General features: G+C 33.0%; 1 protein-coding gene across 7 annotated transcripts in view; it reads right to left on the bottom strand.

Moving 5' to 3' along the window:
- The window catches only part of MESK2 (misexpression suppressor of KSR 2), a 179789-nt gene that overhangs the window by 31341 nt on the left and 122625 nt on the right, over positions 1-25823 (bottom strand). For 4 of the 7 annotated variants that reach the window (XM_072544017.1, XM_072544018.1, XM_072544010.1 and 1 more), the window contains one exon: positions 10264-10308. The exons of 1 other annotated variant lie outside the window; for it this stretch is intronic. In XM_072544017.1, coding sequence (XP_072400118.1) covers positions 10264-10308 — 45 coding nt within the window. Of the gene's footprint in view, positions 1-10193; positions 10309-10400; positions 18596-25823 lie in introns of those variants that run through there. 2 more of the 7 variants (XR_011952017.1, XM_072544015.1) reach the window with 2 other exon arrangements.

Here is a 25823-nt window from a genome sequence, read left to right as displayed (position 1 = left end):
ATGTAAAAAAATATGCAACTATCTGAGAGCCTTATTTAGGGCCTACTATAAATTTGAAAATTTGCGATTTTTTTCCAGTAGGCTGGGTTGCAAAATTATTATGCAAAACCTATTTGACCGATCTTAATAAAATTTAGCACACGTTTTAAACATATTAAAAGGTTTTTCTAGGCGGAATATGGAGCTTGTAAGTCAAGTTTAGAAAGTCGAAAACAGTTAGAGTATTAACTTCATTTTTTTGTACTTTTTTTCCAATTATTGCTATTTTTTCAACAATAAACATTAAATTTTCAATTTCTAGCTAACGAAATATTGTGTAAAATTGAATAACGAAACTTTTAACTTCTTATAATTTTTTCTCTAGGATCAATATTTTCCGAATTATAAACGAAAATAGGAGCAAAAAAATGAGAAATTTTCAATTGTTTTCAGATTTTGTTAAATAAAAAATTAAGCACAGGGTTTTCGACTGGCGCATATAGTGATTATCAATATTGGGCACATCCTGAAGGGATTTCAGCAAAAAAATAGCTTCCTATAAAAAATGTCCAATCCAAAACAGATCCCGCCTAGACTAATTTGCAACAGTAGCTAAACAATTTTGAATCAATTTTCTTTTTCTTGAATTCATTTTGTACTAAACAAACACCTACTTCACAGTATACTAGCATAAGTACTATATTTGTAACTCTCCTCGTGTGAACGGTATCAAGCCATTTTTGGTAGAGTAGCGAGTAGAGTCGACTCTACTCGCTACTCTACTCTCCTCACAACTCTACTCGTGTAAACAAGTCTTTACTATTCTAATGGTTAATGCCTAATCATAAAAGTAATGCACTGTATGTTCTGTTGTCTAATTAACCCGATATTTCTGAACGCATTGTCAATCCTTTGCTATTTCAGGTAGCTAAAAGAGTTATTATTTTATGCAACATTATTTTGTTATAATGTAAAATATACCAACATTCGATACCTGCTGCAAGCAGTTTCATATAAACATCTTACGTCAAACATAAGGAAACAAAATGAGTAACAAAAAGTAACTATCTCGATATTATTAAACGGAAACAAAAATTCACTAGAAAATGCCTAGACTTTAGTCAAATTGAACTAAGGCTATGATTTGATATTTTTGATAGTCACCAATCTATACTCACAATGGAAAATAACTCTGCTTGTCTATATTAAATAGTATTTTATGTTTAAATTAAAATATCAGCACACTACAAACATTCATTCGTGCTAAACGAAGGTACATGCAACGAGTGTGATTTTAATATGATTGTTTTTTTAATTGAATCTTTGGTGTGTAAAAAATGATAACCTCCCATGAAAGTACTTTTTGTTTTGTTAAGAATATCCAATTAGCATCACAAATGCTTTAAAAAATTAGATGCAAAAAGTATCAAACTGTGTTCAACGTTCAACAGAAATAAAATGAATTGCACGTTAGTTTTGTAATAGAAAAAATATTAAAATGTATTACTAACTTAAAAGTGATGCAGCTGTAGAAATTATTTATTTTGTTCTGTAATAAATTATACGACGAGTGTTCTCGAAATTTTTAGTACGAAGATAACCATAAAACTTTCTAGGAAACTAACTTTATTACTTCACAAACTACTCTTCGCCCATTTCAATAGTATGTTATATTCCTTTCCTTCAAACTGTCCATTAAAACAAGATCGGTATCATTATTATTAAAGGTTGTTAAATGAACGACGAAGTTATTCGTCTGTTAACCTTAAAATATTAGTCCAGGAAATGAAGCATTTCACCTCGCAATTTTTTCGTCCTGCGTGGATTGACTTAAAATTTTAACAGAAGGTAGGTAATAGCCTAAGGCTCAAAATCTATATCGAACCAAAGTGCGCCAAAGCCTTGGGGGTGGTTGCCACCCCATCTCGGGGGTGAAATTTTTTTTTACGTTTTAACCACAGGTTTCGATTAAAGAGTGATTCTAAACAAAAAATGTTCTATACATTTTTTTTGTAAAACTGATATTTTTCAAGTTATTCGCGATTGAAAGTAACAACTTTTAGACGAAAAAATCGACGTTTTTAATCGATTTTTCGCGAATAACTCGAAAATGGTGCATTTTATCAAAAAAATTGTAGAGAACAAATTTGTACCTTTTAAAAAGACAAATACAATTCATTTTTTAAAATGTTTTTGCGATATAATAGGAACCGAAATACGGCCTATCAATGTTCAGCGGTTTTCTTCAAATGCCAAATTTGAAAGATTCAAAGTCAAATATCGGGAAAATGATGCATTTTTGGAAGAAAACTCATAGAACCTTTTTTAAAGAGCATAAATAGACCTATCATAAAAAAAGGACTAGCTCAAAAATTGAGTGAGTTATGATGAAAATAAGGTCAATACCTCATTTTTTTACGACAAAATCGATGAAAACAACCCCCTAACTACCCCCATAATTAAAATCGATATTCACCCTTCTGCAATTCTCTTTGTACATGTATTGTTAATACGTCCAAGAAGTTTGACCCATTTAAAATGCTTAGTTTTAGAAAAAGTACAGCTTAAAGCGAGAAACGATTTACAATTTCATATTTTTTACCCTTCTTTTTTTAAATATCCCCGAAATAACTGAATATATGAAAAAAACAAAAATGTACTAAATTGTAGCTTTTTTAATGACTAAAATTTTCCTTTATTTAGATTTGTTGTACAATGAATATTTGGCGAGATATAGCCGTTTAAAGCATCGATTTACGATCAAGCACCATCTTTTCGAGCCCTTTAAACTCACTCCATTTAAAAACCAAGGGTTCCAAAAAGATTTAATTCACAGATCCTTGTAGCTCTTAAAAACCTCTACAAAATCGTTTTTGAAGAAACACTCTCTCGTTAAAAATGAAGGAAATACGTTAAAAAAACCAATTAATTTTTTGAAATAGGGTACCCAGATAGTTCAAAATTAATAGCTTTTTCCCATGCTTTTACTGGCTGTGATACTGTATCTGCTTTTTACAATAAAGGTAAAAAAAATGTTTTTGATATTCTTCAAAAAAGACCGGACATGGGGGAACATGCCGAAATTTTTTATAGTAGTACTGCTAAGCTTGAAGATATTTTAGATGCTGGCAGATACTGTGCAATAATGTTGTACGGAACTGTTAAAGACACGCAGCTTACCAAGTTAAAAAAAAATAAAAGATTTGGAAGCTTTTCTCGAGCAGATGCGGTACGAACAGTTCATCAAAGCTACAACGAAAAACTGTGCGGTTAAGCTATCATCCCTTCTGCCCACTGTTGATGCCTTAGATGAGCATTCAAAAAGATGCTATTACCAAATTCAACAGTGACTTGGCAATGAAAATATCAGAGCAACAGATTGGGGATGGTATTCCAAAGATGGTTTGTTATTACCCGTACGCATGAACAAACAACCTGCACCCGATAAACTTTTAAAAATTATTTTTTGCCAATGCAAAAAAGGATGCGGCGTTTCATGTGGGTGCAGAAAAGTTGGTTTATACTGTAACTCTACTTGTTCTGGGTGCTCAGGTGAAGGGTACAATAATAGTCCACCAATAATTGAAGAAGATGAGGATGATATAGATCACGATGAAGAAGTAATTGATGACGAATAAAATTAATATTATAATTGTTTTACCTATAAATGTAAATATTTTCAACTATTTATGTAAATGTATAAGAATATATGGTGCCTTTTTATGTTGATAAATTTTTTTGTATTTAATTCTACTTTTTTCAATTTATATCTATTAAATTAGTTTATAAAAACTGCAATGTTTTAAAGGGTGATTTTCAAAAGTTGAAAAGTTGCAAAATTTTGGCAAAAAATTGTTTTTTCCTATAGCACTCATAACAATTGATTTTTAAGGGTTGAACATTTATGAAATTGTATTTTAAAGTATAAAAAAATCACTATTTAACTAATCCAAACCAAATTTCACTCATCTTAAGATTTGTAATGTTATTTTACAATTTTTGAAAATTAGGGGTAGTTTTCACCCCTAAGAACAATCAGGTATGACGGCATGACATAAACTATAAAGCAGAGGGTGAGTTGAGCTTAAATCCAAATTTTTATCCAAATTGATCCAAGGCGAAATCATTTTTTTAGAATTAGTAATTTTTTTACATTAATCTCTAACAAGGGTTGCTTTTTAAGGGTTGAAATATTATGGAACTCTATTCAAAAGTATAAAATAATCATTATTTAACTAATTCAAACAAAATCTTACCCATATTCAGGTTTAATATGTTATTTTATAATTTTTGACAATTAGGGGTAGTTTTTACCCCTAAAACCCTTCAGCGCACTTCGGTTCGATATAGATTTTGATCCTTGGGCTATCACCTACCTTCTGTTAAAATTTCAACCCAATCCATGCAGGACGAAAAAATTGCGAGGTTTTAACTTTTTTCGAGCTTCATTTTCTGAACTATATAGTTTCAAAATTGTAGGCAATAAATTCTAAGAATTACGGTGACACTTCAGCGTTAAGCTGCTAACCGAAAATGGAAAATCATCAATTATTTACAACAAACTCTGGCTGAATGACTAATGTCTATGCCATTAAAAAAAAAATACAACAACAAATTGACAACAATGCCGTCGCTTCAACGCTTTCAAATTTAAGAAATCTGAGTGTTTAACTTGAAAGGAGGAAGAATTCTCAGATATGTACCAGATTTGTATAAAGAGTACACAATTTTAGATCCACAAGAGAACTTACTGCAACTGTTTTAAGGAAAATAGTCGTTTGTTCCTGCTCATACTACTTCTGTTGGTCCTCATATATAAAATACCCAAATTGTTTATTGCACACTCAGATGGAAAAAGACGCAACGGAAAAAATTTTGGTCAAATTCAAAGTATTTCAATTTTTTTTATATTTAGCCCTATTTTGATGAAATTTAAGCATACTGTGTATAAATTTATGAATTTTAATTTAGTATAGTCAGTTTTTTTGATACAATTTTATATTTAACTTATTGTACGGGGTTAATTAAAACTTGGTTTTATTATCCTAACTTTGAAACATCCTGTGGAATAATTATATTTGCGAATTTTCGTAAAACCTTATTTTTCGGTTGCAAACATATCTCCTAAGCATTGTGTTTTTTGTTTCATGACAAAATATGTCTTGGTTCATTTTTTAGAGCCAAATGAATTTGCCACCCATAATTTAGGACTATTTTAATTATGATTATTTGGAGTTATCTTGTAATACGACGAGGTGGCTTTGGTAACTGTTTAACTGTAACTCATTATGTCATATTGACACTTACATTTTGTTTACTTATGATTGATCATGGTTCTTAGTATAGAAGATTGTGCGAATGCCGTTGCTCTGGTTGAAGATGGGCGATATTATGAATATGTGGCTAGAGTACTACACACTTATCTCTCTACCATCCAAAGGGTAGTGGAACGTTTTATACGAACTGGAACAAACAAGCGTAAAGGGAAGTGACAGGAAGCGCAAAACTACCGCTTTAGATGATCGTTTTATACGAGTCAACGATTTGCGGGATCGTCATTTAACAGCGGTGCAAACAAGAAATCAGCTTCAAGAGGTTCGAGGCAATAATGTAAGTGTATTTACAGTTCGTCGGAGATTACATGAATTTGGTTTACAAAGTTGCAGACCAGCAACTGAACTGGGCCCAAATTACTTCCACGGCACAGTGGCTAGACTACAATTTCCCAGGGAACATTTACATTGGAGTTTGAGGCAATGGAGTAATGTTGTTTTTACGGATGAGTCGAGATACTGTCTTCACTCATCAGATGGGAGAGAACAAGTATGGCGTCGAACTGGAGAGAGAGATTTGCGGAGTGCGCTTTCAGTCATCGCGTTAGCCGTTGAGGGAGTTCGGTGATGGTATGGGCAGGAATACCCCGAGAGGCGCACACTAAATTGGTATTTATTAAGGGTTCGTTGCCTCCACACCTGTATATTGAGAAAATTTTAGCGAATCGCGTAGTACCCTTTTCTCAATATATTGGCGACGATTTTCTATTAATGCAAGATAATGCGCGACCCCACTCTGCAATGTGTGTCACGTAATATTTAGAGGAAGTTGGTATTGGCCAGCGTGTTCGCCAGATCTGAACCCAATAGAGCACGTTTGGGACATGCTTAGTAGAAATATTAGATGTCGCGAAGTCGCACCAGCCTCAATTAACGAACTTGGATATAGAAGAGGAATGGCAAAACATCCAGCAAGATGATATTCGCAACCTCACAGACAGCATGAGCCGACGTGTACAGGCAGTTATAGAGGCTAGGGGAGGCAATACAAAGTATTAGGTTATTTTTTAGTAGTTTTTCTTTGTTATTTGCGTACTTAGGTTAAGTTACACTTAAGTTGTTTTTTTAATGTGTTGTTATTGTTACCATTGTTCATTAAAACCAAGATCATGTCGTTGCTTTTAATCATTATTTAAATAAAGTGCTTCTGGGATGTCGATATGACATTCTTTCGATATCAGTCACCAAAGCCCCCATCATCGTATTACAAATTAATACAAAAGATAATGGTAATAATATGAAAAGTCGTAAAATGTGGGTGGCAAAATCATTTTGATCCTAAAAATGAACTAATCCATATTTTTACATGACACAAAAAACATAATACTTAGAAGACATGGTTGCAACCGAAAAACAAGGTTTTACGAAAATCCGCTAAGGGAATTATTCCACAGGATGTTTCAAAGTTTCAAATACAAAATTTTATTAAAAAACTCACTATACTAAATTAAAATTTATAAATTTTTACAGAGTGTGCTAAAAAATCATCAAAATAGGGCTAAAAATAAAAAAAAACTGAAATACTTTGAATTTGACCAAAATTTTCTCCGTTGCGTTTTTTTTGCATCTGAGTGTAGTTTAGTTTCGGGGCCATAATTTTAATTTTTGCCGAAAAAACCTTTTAATATAGGTCGTCCAGATGGCCATTATTATTAAAAGTGGTTCCCAAACTTCTACGCGTCATCCATTTTTAACTCATTACAAAATATAAAAAATTGTCATTTTCAGAATAAACTGAAAGCAAATTGATGGAAGCATGATGGACTCAGTGCAAATCACTGCTTAATACTAAAAATTTGGAGAACAATTTTCGTAAATGTTAAACAAAAATTTGTGTTAGTGTTATTTCTTCAAAATGCATTGGCTGTGTATGATCAGATAAAATGCATCAAGAAAAAAGAAAAATTTAGAATTAAAAGTTTCTATTGGTATAATCTTCATACGAATGACACATGGCATATATCTCTGCCTTTCCCTATCTCCCACCACTTGCTATCTATCATTTATGACCAATTAAATTATAATTACTCTACGGTTGATAGTTCCAAGGGTACCTCTTTCTTCGACCACTTTGAGCAATTTATGATTGATAAAAATTTTAATATAATCATTCCATCATGTGTTAACCAATAACCTTCATTGGCAGTTGAGTATTTATGTAAGAACACTTATTCTTCTCATTATCATCTTTCTTCTTCTTTAGGTCTCGTATCCTTATTCCGACGTTGGCCTTTATCATGTTTTCAACTTCTTGAAGCCTTTCTATATCAGCTGCTACGCGAAATAATTCTTCAATGGTGTGGAATCACCATATACGCAGCCATGAAAGTTTCTTTCGACCAATCCATCTCTTTCCCTCCATTTTTCATTGTATTATAAGGCGAAGTAGATGGTATTTAGGTCCTCTGATTATATGACCGAAGTATTCTGTTTTTCTCCTGTTTATGATGTTTATGAAAAGACATTCTGAATGGACCAACAACCAGGGGATTAGAGCACACATCGGAAAAGCTAGATCTACCTTCAATCGGATGAGGGCCTTCTTTAAGAGTCACAACCACTCCCTTGATACAAAAGTAAGAATGCTGCGATGCTACGTCTTCTCTGTCCTTTTTTATGGTGTTGAATCGTGGATCTTGAACCAAGATATGTGCAGAAAACTGGAAGCATTTGAGATGTGGCTATATCGGAGAATGCTTAAGATCCCGTGGACTGACAGAGTCACAAATGAGGAGGTCCTCAGAAGAATGAATAAAAACCGAGAGGTACCTACTGACCACCATCAAATCTCAGAAGTTACAGTTCTTCGGACATATGCGAAATGTTTCCAGATGATGATCGCCCCAAGTAGCTCAGCAGGGATTTTATCTAGTGCTCAGTTCTCAGTGATTTTCAGTTCTCTAACCAGTTTTCTAATTCCGGAGGTATATTTAAGTGGAGGTTGAAACCACTGTGTTTTTTTGGAGGTTTTCTATTTCTTTTCATGAGTTCTCGATCCGAAATTCTTTGGCTTGCTTAATTTTTCTTTTTATGAGTTTGTTGATTTCGTGGTATTCGTTACTATTTCTATTTTTATGTTTTCTTTATCAGGTCTAGGACTTCCTGTGTGATTCACTCATTTTTTGCCAATATTGTAGGTGTTTTCAGAGATTCTTTTACTTCTTCTAAAATCCAGTTTTGTATGTCGTACCGACATTTGTTGACAGTTCTGTTTTCATTTGGTATATTCGGTATTTTGTGTATTTTTATATTTATCTCCTGTGATATGTGTTTACATGTTTGAGGGTTTCTAAGGGGGTCGAGATATATTCTACTAGGGTTAGTTGGCTTTGTAAATTTCTGTAATTTAATCTATATTTTGGAGCAGAGTAAATGATGATTTGAGTTTATATCAGCGCCGGGGTAAGTTTTTACATATTTAATATTTTTTCGAAATCGAAGGTTTATCAAGATCTATTTAATCTATTTGATTCCATCATATTCTACCTTGTTGTCCATCTTGAGAGAATTTCCACGTGTACAGCCGCTTTTCTGGAGATTAAAACCAGATATTTGTGACGACGAAGTCATTTTCTTGTCAGAATTCGATTAGGCGTTCACCTCTTTGATTTCTCTATCCCAAGCCAAAGTTTCCTGTAATGTTTTGCGTTATCTTCTGTTCCACTTTAGCGTTAAAGTCGCCGATAACTATTGCTGTTTCGTGTTCTTTGTTATTTTTAGCACTTCTACTTGATGGTAGAATTTTCTGCTCATCTATGTCAGCAGTGGGAGCATAACTTGGATTATATTTACATTTACAAGTTTAGCATTCAGCTATATTAACCACATGGTACTAAAGTCATAAAGAAATCTCGCTTTTCCCAAGTCATTTTCGCCATTCATTACTAGCCATTACTATTAGTATTTGTACTACTCTATTACTATTTTTTTTTGTTTCGCATTTGCAGGATCATATTTTTTTCTTCTTATCCTTACCCTATCGGCCCTTATTGATACTCTTTTTTCTCGTGGTCTCCATATAGTCACATTTCCATTCTAGTTCTCTTGACTTATAGCCACAAGTCCGGCCCAGTTTCATTTTGAGTAACATACTCTTCAACTTTTATCCGCTGCCTAATTAATTTGTTATTCTTTTTATCTCTTAAAGTTATTCATTTTCATGTTAATATTGTAATTTATAATTTCTTTCGCTGTCGTTCTTCTTTGAAAAACCTTGACTATCTAGTCTTGTGGTTAAGTACGTCTTGTTTGGCCATTTTTCTTACAGTTCTCTTCTCTGCTACTGCTACAACTATTGCTACTCTTTTGCTGCTTCAGTAGTAATTTTGTCATTTTCGTCATCAAGATTATCTTGTGGATGCCCGGGGGTATCATCCAGTTACTACGGGAAAACTATAGAACAGGATCCCGTTACAGGCCAAATGTCCGAATATGAAGAGGAATTTCTGAAAACTAGTTAGCAAAACCACGATGAACCTGAGTAAGAACCAAAAAAAGGTACATGCTGAAGCAAAACCTCGACCAAAACAGGCTAGACATCAGGAACAAAAACATATGCAAAAGTCACAAAAATAGATGTTGGTTATAAACAAAAGATTTTGTGTATATATGGTAAAAAAATGTCTATGAGGCCAACTGACCTCTTTATCTAGACTCTACACAGCTACTCTGGTAGAATTCTACATGGTAAGATGTGTGAAATATGCAAGAAAGATTTCACAGCCTTTTCTTAGCGCTAATTATTTTAAATGTAGGTCAAATCTTTTTGTTTCCAAGAAATGCATTGTATCTGATCATACTACAAACCAAGGTGTTAGTAAATAAATCATTATCAATTATTGTTAATAGAAAGTTGCGTTCGAACTTGTTAGCTACACTTACATGGGAAGAAAAACAGTTATGGCCCTACTTAAAAGTTTTATAGGCCATTGCACACGTTTTTAGGATTTACCTTCGACTGATAAACAGCTAGATCTTCGACGCCCGACTTGTACGGCTAAAACAACACGACAGAGACCTTGACTACATCTGCCAAATACTAAGGAATCATGCCCAGTCTTATTGTTAACCGATATATTGATGGTTGTCATTAACTAATATACTTCAACAATGTGATATTGAGCATTTTTTATATAAATTGCAAGCAAATAATGGTATAGTTACTGTAACTAAAATCTCTTTGTATATTTTATATTAGTCTATACAGAACATTCACAATGCTATCAAACTTTATTTGAGATTTAAGTAATAATTTCTTGAATTTAGACTATTATTGAACATTATTTTTTCAACAGTTTTATATGCAAAAAACAAATACATATTTGTAAATACAAATAGTTCTTTAAGTACATATTATCATTCCTCTTTAGAGGCATAATCCTGTTTCTATGAGCTGAATGATTTTTAAGTCTATCAGTAGGGTACTAACCTGGCTGTCGACAATGACAGATACATTAACACTGAGATGAAATCAAGAATTTATAAAGCCAGTGTAAGACCAATAATGACATATGCCTCAGAAACAAGACTCGACACAGACACAATGCAAAGGCTACTGGAAACGGTAGAGATGAGAGTACTGAAAAGAATTGCAGGAAATACGTTGAGAGATCGAAAGAGAATTGAAGACATTAGAAGAAAATGTAACGTACAGTGTATTAATAAATGGACACAAAATAGAAAAAAAGAATGGAATAACCATATAAGCAGAATGGAGGAGACCCGTATCATCAAAATAGCAAGAGATAAGTCACCAATCGGCAGAAGAAGTATCGGACGACCGCGCAAAAGATGGAGTGACAACCTTCCATAGATGTATTAATCCGCCAATGTGTAACGATGTGCTAGACGTTTAACAGTTCGAACCGTGGGAGTGTTGATAATCGCGCACCCATTTCCACGACGACACGACGAGGTGGGATCCGGAGCGGCTATTTAAGGCGAGCGACTGTCGGAATTAAATTAGTCTTGCGGCTGACGCTCTAGGCTCCCTGGCTCGCTGGTGTATTGAATCTGCGAGCCGACCCGGACAGAGAGACTTCCGTACTGAGGATTATACTCTGTCCTCAATCAAGCAGAACCCGTGGGTATCGTGCATTGAACGTTACCGCATAGCGTGGATCTGCACAACCAACTATCTCGATTGCGAGTGCGTTGGGCGCTTCTGCTGGATTGAAGTGGAAGCGAGTACAAGTCTGCGTGCGATTGAATTCGCGTATTCAATTTTTTTTGTTAGTAATAATAATTTTTCTTTTACAGGCGTCCGCCGGGGAATTCACTCTCGCGGGATCCAGACGGGGACATAGAATAAATTTTATTTTTATTTTTGTGTATACGTTGAAACTAATAGATTTATTTTTATTTCCATCTGTGTTTTACTGAGTCTGTCGCTTCGAAAGAGCTACCCGTTACAAATGAACAAGCAGAATTGTTTATAAAGAGGAAGAAGAAGAAGTATGTATTAGATTCAAAGGGAAATAAAACACTTAATGTTTCTTTTGTTTTATGTCGGAGGCAAAGCTTTGAAATACTAAAACTTTCAAGATTTAGGAAATCATAAGATTCTCTACGAGAAAAATTAAATTAACTTACAATATGCATTTGCAATATTTTGATTAACTCTGGATGAGATTGTATGAGAGCATATAAGAAAGGAATATTCTAGGACTGTTCATTAAGTTTCAGGACTTTTAACACTTCGTGGCAACGTCGCGTCGTAAAGGACGCATTGCGGTTGACAGTATCTTGAGAACCTTTGAAAAAATTTACTTAAGAAGGCCAAGGCTCGACTTGGCTGTTTAGATAGTTTAGATGTGGTTACAGTAGCTATGAGAACCGCTATAAAACAAGCATTAGAGGCTTTCAAGAACTTAGCATCTTTGCATTTATACATACAGGGAAAGAACTTGTTCAGCAGTACATAGACTACTACTTGATACAACTCCTATAAGTATCATGTAGGGAGCTAATCAAACAAGACTATAACATTAGATTGCGGATCACTTTTTGAGAAGCCAGTAAACCGAATCATCCCGAGATAAAGCTTTAATAAAAACTTTAATATTATAATACCAAAACGAGAGGACTGGGAAACTGTTTCGCCAGTTATAGAAAACTTGACTTGGTATACAAAGGGCTCTAAAAGTGACATATCTACAGTAGTTGGTATATACGGCATTCGAGCAAGGATCAATTTCGCTATGGAACCTATATATCGGAGGTAGAGTACAACACAGTACAACAGCGATTTAACTCAGACAGCCAAACAAGTCTAAAGGCATTGAATTCTGCTCAAGGTAATTCAGAAGTCGTATGGGACTATTTGAATGGGTTTTCATTGTTAAGAAGTCGAAATCGATTCGCCATTCTGGGTGCCAGTGCATAAGGATTACCGGAATGACAAGAAAACTGATGAATGGGCACTACAATATGCATCCATTGATAAATTGTCATAAAAGTAATCTCTTAAATGTTAGATACACACTGGTGGGGAATGCTAAACAGTTTGTGAAAAGTCACTCGGTTGTATCCACAGTACACTTACTGAGCGACAGTCGACAGTTTGTTAGGATGGTAGTAGATCAGTTGACTAGTCAATTCAGTGTAGGCTCAGCAAATTACAGCTTCATTATGAAGACATTACAAGATCAAGATGCATAGTAAGCGGCGCGGAAATACCAGAAGTTCAGGCTATTTGAACAGGGCTGTTGAAAGTTCAAGATCAAGAAGACAAGGTTAAATTAGGCTTTATTGAGGTTGGCTTCTAATGAGAAAAAAAAATATGAAAAGATTGCAATTGTGAGAGGTCGTGTCTCTTTGACTGATATATATTTGACTCAAATATAAGTTGTCTAACAATTCGTGAGATGGAATGATGTCCCTTAAATTAAAACGCAGGAATGCAAATGCAAATGCAAATTAATGCAATTAAAACGCAGGAATGCGATATTTCTGCAAATATGTTCCAAGAATGTCTGCAAATGTATGCCAAGTTCAGGTTGATAAGAAAAGACCTAGCCTTTCGATTAAGTTAGAAACCTTCACAAAAGTCAAAAAAGCACAAGAGGTTAAATATACTGTCGCTAACGGATTTTATTTTCGACTTAAAGGGTGTGGTACATATACACAGACAAATAATTGATTCCTTTATCTTCAAACACTGAATATTATGCGTGAAACTGAGCGGAAAAGCTGCACAAAACAGCTGCACACAACACACCATTTCATTTCGACTTATTCTCGATTTCTGCGCAGAAACCAGCGTAACTATCATCTCTCAACACCCACTGAATCTAAATTTATTTTTTTCTGGGTACTTTTCCGGATTCATAAACTAAAGAGGTGCTTGAAACGACACAACTGTTTAATTTTAGCGAAAATATTATAATCTGAAGAAAGAACAGCATTCCGTAAGGACCATTTTTAAAGCTTTGGTCACTAAACTTTTAATAGTCCTTTGTAATCTTATCTGTGCTATTTAGTTTTATTGTGTATACCAAATCTATAGGCGAACATTTATAGAGAAATAATGAGAAACAGTAATTGAGACACAGACTGATGATATCCATAATCATTGGGCATATACGGTAATGACACTGTTATATTATGAATAATATCAAAAATAAATTAATAGAAACCCAGAAAAACTTACACAAATGTCTATCCTCAAGAATCCTTAATATCTCGTGAACGAAAATATGGTTAAAGAAAGGGTATTACAGAAGTACAACAAACTTCGATGAGTCATCATCAAAATGCTGAACGATCGGAATTACGACATTCATTCAATTTTACCAACAACTTTATTTGCGATTCGCAGAGGCTTGCACTTTCCACGGTCTCATTGACATAGAAACTTAATAAAAATAGCATTATATTGCTGCCTATATCTATGTTTTTACCCATCAGATGTATTTGTCTTCTATATAAATTGAAAAAAGTAAGGAAAATTATTTTCTAGAATATTTGATTTTCAATTCCTTATTAATTACTTATCTAAACTACTTACAAATTAAGTTATTCATTTAATTATGCTTATTTCGCTAATAATAATTTAGAAAATCTAAGAAAATTATTCTATTTTATTTTGTATATTCGAATAGAACCAATTTTGTTTCTACTATAGTAAGAAAATTTATTGGAAGACTAAGTATATTGCGATTTATATATTCAATTACCTACTTGATAATCTGATTTAAATTATTAACCATATTTCTATATTAATAAACAATTTATGGTATATTAGAAACAACATTTTCCTATTATAGTTTTTCTGTTACTATTATGTCTTTACATATATGTTATAATAAATATAGGGCTACTATAGTAAGCAATAGTTGCAAATGTTAACACAACCACAAACACAAAAATAAATATGGTTTTAAAGAAAAACTAATGTCAAGATAAATATATATCAAAATTTTTGTTAGCGATTTAATCAAGATGTTTTCATTTGTAAGGATAATTATGTAATCCAATGCTCGAAAATTCAAACTATTATACTGTAATCATTGTCCTCAAGCTAACGTAAAAGTGACATTATGTGACATATGTCAAATATTCGGTATCGCTGTAGATGTAAGATGTACGAAACGTTTATGATTTTTTATGAAGTTGACGTGTTTGTCATCATTTGTGTGTTTGCATATTTTATGCGAAAAGCGAAACACCTTTTCAGATAAGTCTTTTTTGAAATGTATATTGTTTTATCAATATTAGGTTATGTGTTGATAGTCAATGAAGGCGTTTAGTTAATTAAATAAATAAATTATTATACATTATATTAAATACTTAATAATTTCAATTAAATTTTTTGTTTTTTGCTATCAAAATCATTTGAATATAATTTTTTTATCTAGTTTTTTTTCATAGATTTCCTTTTGATGGAGAACAATAAACTCATTATAAAATAAACGTGCATGCCATTGTTGTAGTAAAGATACTCCAACCTCTAAGCGATAGGTCTTTATGACACCCGATTATATATAAGCCGACTGCCTGGTCTATTTATTATACGTCATTGCTCTTTCGATATACTGGCCTCCTACCAGTAAGGCTTCTACCAAGACAAGTATTGTTGTTGTTACAAATTTTCATGAATTTGATTTTTTTTAACGTTGAGGGAGAGTCCATATTCTTTGCTACGGTTTGGATTTATTGAATTTATTTAAACTATATTTGGTTGAAGTGTGTCTCTGGATCAAATAGTGTACATAAAAATACCATAGCTACAAGCAAAGCTAAAAAGATTTACAGTATGAATCAGATACCAATAAAGCTGAAAAAATATTCAATTCTTGGACATACACATTGGACAAATTCAAATTTCAAATTCGTGGACAAATTGCTCCCGATAATAATAACAAGATCATAAATGAAGCGAATGAATGGAATAAACTAAAGAAAAAGAGAAACTTAAAGCTACCCTAAAGTGATTGCTGTATTAAAACCAGGATCCCTGCAGGATCCAGAAGACCCAAGAAGCTACCGTCCTATCTGTCTCCTCTGTTTACCATTCAAGATGTACGAAAGATTGATATTGAAATAGAATCAATCCGCATATAGAAGAAAACCTTTTAGAGGAATATGCAGGCTTCCGAAGGACGGAGATGAAAAGGTGTTAAGAGACCAGATTTGTACTCATTCATCTAACAATTCTCTACAAAATAACAAAAACCTACAAAATAGTTAAAATCCTCCAATCAATTCTGACTAACCGACGTTTTCATTTGAGTTCCAGGAAAAAATAAGTAGATGGTCTGTCCAAAGAAACGAAATACCACAAGAAGCAGTACTCTCGCCAGTCTTCTTTAATATATACACTAATGATCAACCAATCCGTAATGCCTAAAAAACATTTATTTATAGGTAGTCTTTTGGATCTTTAGCATCTTACAGACGAGCTTGAATCAATGTCAAGTAGATAGGCAAAGTATGTTCCGGCGCGTCCCCCACATCTCAAATAAGTGACATTTGACATAAAACGTGGCATATGTCACGTAATGTCAAGTATTATGTCACGTTTTACATCAAATGTCACGTTTTATGTCAAATGTCACTTTTTATGTCAAATGCCACATATTTACGTTTTGGGGGTTGCGCTTTAGGGGATGCGCCAGAACACTACTACTGTCTATCTACTAGGTCAAGATACTACATCAAATAATACATAAATAATACAAATCAACCTTTTCCATCTGAACAACAGGAAAACCACAATAAACCTTATCATTCATTGTTCACTTCCCAATTACCTCGGAGTTACTCTAGATCGAACATTGAGCTACAAACAGCGCATTGAAAATACTAAAGCTAAGATCCTTATTATTTTTCTTCTTAGCCCTCTGTCGTCGATCTTTGGGCATATGCCTTTCCCAACTTCTTCCATTGATCTATATCCTGAGCAACATACTTCCAATTTGTTCCGGCTACTCGTTTTATTTCATCTACCTATCTAATCTGTGGTCTTCCTCTTGGTCATCTACCTTTATAAGATCTCCAATGTTGTATTGCGGCGTTCCAACGTTGATTTTTTTGTCTAGCAGTGTGGCCTACGAAGCTACATTCAAGTTTGACAATTTTGTTGTATAATCCTCGACTCTTATTTTTGATCTTACCCAGTCGTTCCTCTTTTTATCTGACAGTCGTATAAGATCCAAGCTGGAAATAATGTGCTACAAAGACTAACATCATCCAGATGGGGAGCTAAACCAAATGTACTACGGACAACTGCGCTAGCATTCTACTTATCAACAGCAGAATATGACTCCCCGTTTGGGAGCGATCAAAACACACTTATAAAAAGACAGTGTAATAAACAAGACTTGTCGACTGATTACCGGCTGCCGTGAAAGAACTAAAGATATAAGCCACCATTGTCATCCTATATTTTTCCATACTGCTGTACATAAACAACTTAAATCTAGAATATCCTTCATTGACAAAGTCGAGCCCTTATCCCACAACGCAAAAGCTATTAGATCCAAAATGTGAGAAGAGCAGCAAACAGATATCACAAGTACCTTAGCAATACTCCCACCAGGTGCACAGCTTAACTAGCAAAGATGAAAAACACTGAATAGACTGCGTACAGGTGTCGGAAGATCCAAACAAAATATGCAGTGTGAACCAATCAATGAGACACCTATTACAGTATCGTCTCGAAAACTGTGAGCAAAAGTGCTTTGATGCAGACTTAATGGAATGCAACGACGTAGCATAGCTTATACCAACCACTGGTTAAACGAAATATGAAAGTTTTATTGTTTTAATTCATTTTTATATCGACGTCCATCTATTTGAATGTATTTTATTTGTTTATTTTTACTGTGCTGCATTTTAATTTACTCTAAACTCTAAGATTTATTAACAGTGTAGCTCGTACAGGAAATAAATTTATCAGTGATCCATAAGGAACTTATTAAAAACCCGATAGATACTTTTTTTGAAATAGTGAGATAACTCTAGAGAGAAAAATATCTAGAGTCTTAAAACTTGGTACATACGTTCATCTTTGTCCCAAAAAGAATCCTATTGGATTTGGGGTCGGCATACCAAAGTTACAAAGTTGTTGATAGGGATAATTGAAAACTTCATGAACACTAGATTATTAATTTCACACAGAATTCAAGATAAAGTATTAAAAACATCTGTTAGAAGAAAAACAATGAACACTCCAACTATTTTACTAACGCAAAAACTAGTTTGATCCTGTCTTGCTATGGGAATGCACTACAGACAAATAAATGTTTTCAGTAATGTCGGATTTCATAGTTTCGTTCGTAGATTGGTTGAGTCAGATTCATGAAATTTCGTAGAATCATTAACTGCTGATAAAGAGGAGACATAACACATAACCGGTTGTACTTCAGCCAGTTGACTTATTGTACATCTTCACAGTACAGTTGGCTTGGTAAGCCAGTACCTAGTAATTAAGTTATGGCCGCTACTGGGCCTGGTCTTGAAACTTGGTAATACAGTTCCTTTCGGTCATAAAATAGGACGTGTTTAATTCGGGGTCAAAAGTTACAGTATATTTTATTATTTAATTATCAAGAAATCTGTCGAGTGCTTCGATACTCTGTTTTATTGGTTTATTTAAATTACCTTACATAAATGTTAACACCTACTTAAGTTACAAATTTAAAAACTGTTGTTAGTTTGATAATAGCGTATCAAAACAAACATACTTTTATAATGCTCTAATTTTGTTTTTTTTTTCGAAAAGTTTATCTATACAATATCACATATCGGTTAACAAGTACTGGGTCGATGGAAATGTATTGCTGAAAAATAAAATAAACAAATTATAAATATGGTATACGCTTGCGGACGAATAGTATGTGCAACTATTTCAACTATTTATGATTTTAAAAGCCAAAACCGCCAGGGAAACTGTGTTCAGGAATAATATCATTTTCAAAAAAAATTTACAAATATTGAATAGTCATTGATAATTGTTGACCATGCCATTTTTTTCATATTTATTTATAGCAAAATAAAAACAACTTTAAAAATACGTATGGAACGCTTGATGATATATTATAATTGACCTGAAATTCTCAAAATGTGACCACACGGGGTTGGTCAGTCAAAAGAGTCCACTCCGATATGTGGCAATATTCATTGCATTTAATGAAAATACCAAAACAGGTTGATTTTTATTACAAAGTGCTTATCTTTTAGGGATATAGCCATCTATGATTTGTCAACCCACTCCCTTTTAGCATTGCAAACCCTTAATTTTAAATAGGGAATAAACCATGTGTAGCAAATCATTAGACAGATATTTCGCTGGAAAATTCAGGCATCCATAAATTATTTTCGTATTAACTTTTATCGTGTAAAAAAGTTTCAATTTATTAAAAGTGTTCTCTTTCTCTCCATTGGCGCTAGAGCCCAAATCGATCCTTAGGCTCCTCCAAACTATACCTCAAACCTTGCCAGTCCGGTGCCGATCTTCTCCAGGTTCTCACGTCTAGCAAATTTTGCGCGTCCGCTGCCATTTCATCCTTTCACTTTTTCCGTGGCCTTCCTTTTTGTCTTGGGCTCTGCATTTTACTATGACATATTCAAAAGTCAGGTTGAATAGTGTCGGTGCCAGCTCGTCTTCTTGTTATTAACATTATTACAGTTCTTAAAAACTAAAGGTAACGCCAATGTTTTGCTAGTGTTAATGACAAATTTTTTCCGCCACGTCAAAAACTTCAGTGAAAGAAATTTCCAAAAATTGTTATTATATGAACTTCAGTTATATGAACAACATACAAATGGTACTGTAAATCTACATAATAACCGTTACTGGGCTGATAAAAATTCTAGAGTTTTCTACAAAACACATATTTTGCAGCCATTGAAATGAAATTAAAAAATTTAAGTATGAGCATGGATCTATTGGGATCATATTGTTGGGGTCATTATTTTTATAACAAAATTTAAACGGAGAATCACATCTAGAATTATAAAGAGGTAATATTGACCTCCATATAATTATCATTGATAACAGGTACTCAGAAGATGATTTATTTTTTCATCAAGACTTCCTTATTATAGTATAAACGTAAGGCGATACCTTAATCAACGGAGTCATGAATGACTCCTTATTGAATGACTAGCAAGATCCTCCCATTTAACTCTCCTGAGCTTCTTCACATTAGGTGATTTAAAAAGCAAGATTTATAACATTCCTGTTTCAGTAAAAGAACTAAAACGACGAATAGTGGATGAATGTAGTCTTGTAACTCTAGAAATGCTTCAAAAAGTTCATCCTAATTTCGAACAACCACCTTATAATTATATGTACGTTGGTGGATATCATTTTGAACATTTAACTAAATGGTAATAGATGATGAATAAATTGTATTGAATTATGAATGTATTAATTTAAAATTTAGTTCACTCTATTTTCGCGACGGTTAATAAAGTTTCCTATTAATGTTGCAAATTTCGTTTTCATGTAGTTATTGACGTGGTGGGAAGAATTTTAATGAGCAAACAAATATAAACAAACAAACATGGATGCTTGAATTCTCCAGCGAAATACGCGTTAAGGATGTGCTACACTTATATTAGTATATTTCCTATTTAAAATTAAATTTTTGTGGTACTCGAAGGGAATGATATGACAAATGACATATCTATATGTCACCTTTGAAATAAAAATGGAGCTGCGTTAACATTTTCACAAAATCTAATGAGTATTGCCAAATTTGAGGGTGGACAGTTTCCTCGTTCAAAAAAGGTTATGATAATGGCAACAGATAGTGTTATATTTAAATCGATGCATTCAGGAATATCAATGCTTGATTATACAATAATACTATCAATATGCTTTGATGATTTTCAATCAGAAAGGATGTTACCATTTTTTAATGCAGTTTACCTACAATTTAGATAACAGATTTTACAGAAATATCTATTGAATATGGAGACATTTATGTGCGTTACATACTTAGAAAGGTCTACGTCGTGGAAACGCAACGCACTGCTAGTTTTCATATTTGTTGTATTTTTTATTACAATACTAGCCTGTTTTTAAGCCAGTTCCTGTTCCTGTTCTTTGCACTAGCGTTACAACTAAATCTTAATACAGAAAACTTTTCTGGAAGATTCATTTAACACTTTAAATTAATTTAAACAAACACACTTCATCGGTCTCTGTGGGTGTGCATTTGTAGATATCTATGCATGTTTGATGATAGGTAAGTATCATATTATACATAAGAGCATAAGAGCTCTTAAAACGCATTTAAACAAAAAACAGTGTCTTAAAAAATAAGAATAGCACAAAGTGAGATATGGCATTCAATGATAGGAATCACAATAAAAGACAAGATCAGAAACGAAGACCTACGAACATAACCAGAGCTACAGATGTTTTGAAGAAAACATGCTAATTAAAATGGAGATTCATCATTTTCATCATTTAAAAGGGAATGTGGTGGCTACTTGTCAAGGATTAAGGATGGAAGTGGAGACGCAAGTTAATCGAACGTAGACCAAGAACAGATAAACGAAACAGAGGAAGCCCACGTACACGATGGCAAGATAATTTGGAATAATTGGATCCATACTGCAAAAGACCTTATACTCTGACTACAAACCTGATAATGGTGATGATAAATACCGTTCCTTTATTGTTTAAGTTGATTAAAGTTGCGATTTTTATCTTTAGGAGTCTATAAACTCTGTTTCTTCTGGTTCGATGGCAAGTGTCTTGTATGGGTGATAGCCAGGAATTCTTTCTTTCTGACTTTTTAACCACGTCCACGATCGACAGTTTTAAATGTGACACAGTAACATTAAGAGTTTACTACCGGACGGTAGCTGACCGCCAATCGGAGCTTGCTCACTTTAAGTCCTGTAAGTATCTCATCAATTTTAAGTACAGGCGTAATTATACAGATTGAACGAATTTAAAACGGAACATACAATTTAATATATGTCTGTTTGAACTGCATTTGAAATAGTGGACCAATATAAAACTTGGACAAAAATAAATCCATACCCGGTGATAGACATTGTATAAAATATCGTTCAACTATCTGTCTCCTTTAAAGGAAAGAGGAGCTTGCCTAATAGTCGGAGAGATAGAGCCGAAATTTTGAACTGATCAGTAATATGACATTTCTCTATTGGAATATATTCATTGTAACTGGGTTAAGACTTTGTCTTACAGGCGGACGCCCCTCGTGGTACAGGGGGTGGCTATACAGGGATAAAATTGTAATTTTTTTCGGAAAAATTAACGATCGATAATATGGCTGAAAATTTGCCCAGAGTAAGATCTTGGTATAACTAGACGAAATCCCAAAGGGCGGACGCGAGAGTGGATACATAAGGGGTGGCGGACAGGAATGAAATTGCAATTTTTTGGGGAAAAATTAAGACGATAAGTAATATGTCCGCCATTTTCATGGCTCATTATTTAGCCCCTAAAAACTCTAAATCCAAAAGAGCGGACAGCTGGGTTGGTACAGAGAGCCATAAAACGGGGTCAAATGTTCCACTTGCCTGCGCATTTTAGGTCTCGGTAACAATTTTCAAACTGATTTTATTATGATATTTTTATACCCATTGATTTGAAAATTTGTATGCTCACTTCTGTTACTATTCTGAAAAGCGTCAAGTAGAGTTTTCCTCAAAATTTTCCAAAAAAATTTCCGTAAATGAAAATTTTCGTAATTTTTTGAGGTAAAATCTGATTTGTAGAATCCTTTCGATTTTCTGTCAGTTATACCATAACGATTCAAACCCAAAATTTTTCCAAAAATTTTCAAACGATTTTTCCGATAAGAAAAAAAAATTTAGAAAAACTTTAAAAATTTCGTCATTTTTCTCACTCTCACTGATGTCATCACATTCATCATCTTTGTCACTTTCACTTTCAATAATATCACATTCATTATCTGCTTCATTTTCAATCACTACTTCTCGAATTGATTCTGGCATCTGAGGTCCACTAAACCATTTGAATTTATATGTTTCATCTTCAAACTCCCAACCATGTTCTTCAACAATCAATTCTGTTGGTACTTTTTTATGAGCATTTGTCCAAATATTTGAAATATAATGTGCTCGCAGTAGATGTTGGTGTAATTCATCTTGACATGGTGGTAAGCTTGAAGCATCGAAATTTTTTAGTTTTTTTTTTAAAAAGGCTCGTTCATATCATGCAACTTATACTGCCGGTTAAATAGTGAAAATCTGACATCGTTTACTTTTCTTTTTGGAATTGTTCTCGTCAGTCCTGTTCCATATAAGTGACATATGAAAGTTTCTAAGGTTTCAAAAACTTCATTACAATCGAAGTCAGTTTCACCAAGTTGGATAAAAGCATCTTGATACTTATTACATTTAGCGCATGCGTCTAGAATTACTGATCTAAATTGAACGCGCATCATTATTATTTTAATATTTTAAAATAATAATGATGCAAAATTAATGTCCAAACAGAATTTGTAAAATTATAAATAACTAATAAAAAAAAAATTCAATCAATTTGAAAGTTAAAAAAAATATTGAAAATATCTAAGTACAAAGTAAATTTCAAAACTTAAAAAATTGATAATTCCACTATTCAATTGATTTTTATTAATAATTATTTGTAAAATGTTAAAGGAATTCTACAAATTGAATTTTACCTATTGATAAATAGAAATAATATATTATGTATTTGATTATTAATGTAATAATAAATCAAATTTTTCTTATATCTGAACAACCATTATTTATGCAATATAAATTTAAAAACCTTTTTATTGTAATAAAAAATAAGTAAAATTACTATTTGTTATACCAAAAATATTTAATAGTTAACATTATAAAATTACTTTAATTTAATAAAATATCAAACATTTATTCAATTAAAAATTAATTCGTAAAATATTTATATTTAAGAGAAAAATGTGATTTGTAAAGTAAATATGACTTTAGTTTGAAAAAAAAAACATTATCATAATATCATTTTAAAACTACAAAATATTCTATAAAAGATTCAGACGATGACGTAGAGTTTTATCAAATGTTTTAGAAAAGTTTTTTTAATTTTTTTTTTCTTATCGTAAAAATCGTTTGAAAATTTTTGGAAAAAAATCATGGTATAACTTACAGAAAATCGAAAGGATTCTATAAATTAGATTTTACCTCAAAAAATTACGAAAATTTTCATTTACGGAAATTTTTTTGGAAAATTTTGAGGAAAACTCTACTTGACGCTTCTCAGAATAGTAACAGAAGTGAGAATACAAATTTTCAAATCAATCGGTATAAAAATATCATAATAAAATCAGTTTGAAAATTGTTACCAAGACCTAAAATGCGCAGGCAAGTGGTACATTTGACCTCGCTTTATGGCTCTCTGTACCAACCCAGCTGTCCGCCCTTTTGGATTTAGAGTTTTTAGGGGCTAAATAGTGAGCCATGAAAATGGCGGACATATTACTTATCGTTAATTTTTCCCCAAAAAATTGCAATTTCACCCCTGTCCGCCACCCCTTATGTATCCACTCTCGCGTCCGCCCTTTGGGATTTCGTCTGGTTATACCAAGATCTTACTCTGGGCAAATTTTCAGCCATATTATCGATCGTTAATTTTTCTGAAAAAAATTACAACTTCATCCCTGTATAGCCACCCCCTGTACCACGAGGGGCGTCCGCCTGTAAGGCAAAGTCTTAACCCAGTTACAATGAATATATTCCAATAGAGAAATGTCATATTACTGATCAGTTCAAAATTTCGGCTCTATCTCTTGGACTATAAGGAAGCGATAAGTGGTTTGACAGCATAATAATTGCTTGTGTAGTCTAGTTTTCACAGTGATTCTAGGCAACCTATTTGGGAGGAGTTTTGACTTGTTCTTGAATGAATTCAGAATCCAGCAGCCCGCTGAAGTATTGGATTTTTATAATATAATTATTTGACAACCTTTTGTTGGCCAACCACCTAGAGCGGAGTTGAGCCGAAATACATTGATTTCGTATGTTCCGTTTTAAATTCGTTCAATCTGTATATATACCTCTTTTCTCAGCCATATTTGCAATAAAGTCTCCGAATTTTTTTAGAGGATTTAACTAGTTCAAATTATAATGGCATATTGGTATAAAAACTTTCAGTTTCCTTATGCACTGTTCTTTTCTGCTCTTTCTCTTAGAAATTTTTTTGTAACCAGATATTTAGATGGGTGCCAAAGAGTATCGAAAGCTGAATATACTTTGAATACTTTATTCGAATATTTATATATATTATTTAGAAAAATTATATGAATCAACAAATGTATTATATATATCTGATTAATAGAAATATGTCAAATTAAGGAAATTAAAACACCACGTATGGTATACATTGATTTAATTATTTCATTTTAACATCTACAGTATATTTAATGGGAAAATAAAATCAAAATATTTATGATTAATACTACTTCAGTATATGTTCCATCAGAATGTGACAATAAAAATGTATTTCCAATAATTATTGACATTTTTGTACTATATATATGCAGGTTCGTAAAATAAAGCAGCAGGCCGCTAAGACAGTACTAATAGACCTAATACCTAATAAAACTAATAAATCTCCAGCCTCTAAACATTATAAGAAAAAAAGTAATAACGTAGGGTACATAGAAAATGACAAAAGGAAAATAAGACAATGAGAAGTCTTTTGACTTCATGTTTCTTCGTGTAGAGGTCGCTACAAGCTTACACAGTATATTGATATACTATGCACAGTCCTGCTATAAATATTGATACAAGTGTAAACGCGGCTTGTACGGCTTACAAACTGAACGCAGCTAAAAGTTATGTCGGCATTACTGACTGCTGACATGTTCTTCATAAATTTGGAATAGAAAGAGCTCGAATTTTTGAATTTTGGATATGGGAGGAATAAGTGACCGTAATAGATCCGACCGGCATTGGGTGGCTCATGCGCCACAGCTTATTAATGTTGTTAAGTCAAAAATTAACAAAAATCCTCCCCAAAACAAAAAATTATTCTTGTGAAATGGATATTGC

The sequence above is a fragment of the Diabrotica undecimpunctata genome, chromosome 9, assembly GCF_040954645.1.
Source record: "Diabrotica undecimpunctata isolate CICGRU chromosome 9, icDiaUnde3, whole genome shotgun sequence".
NCBI lineage: Eukaryota > Metazoa > Arthropoda > Insecta > Coleoptera > Chrysomelidae > Diabrotica > Diabrotica undecimpunctata.
Note: the sequence above shows the minus strand (reverse complement) of the source record. Positions and strands in the feature narration are given on the sequence as shown.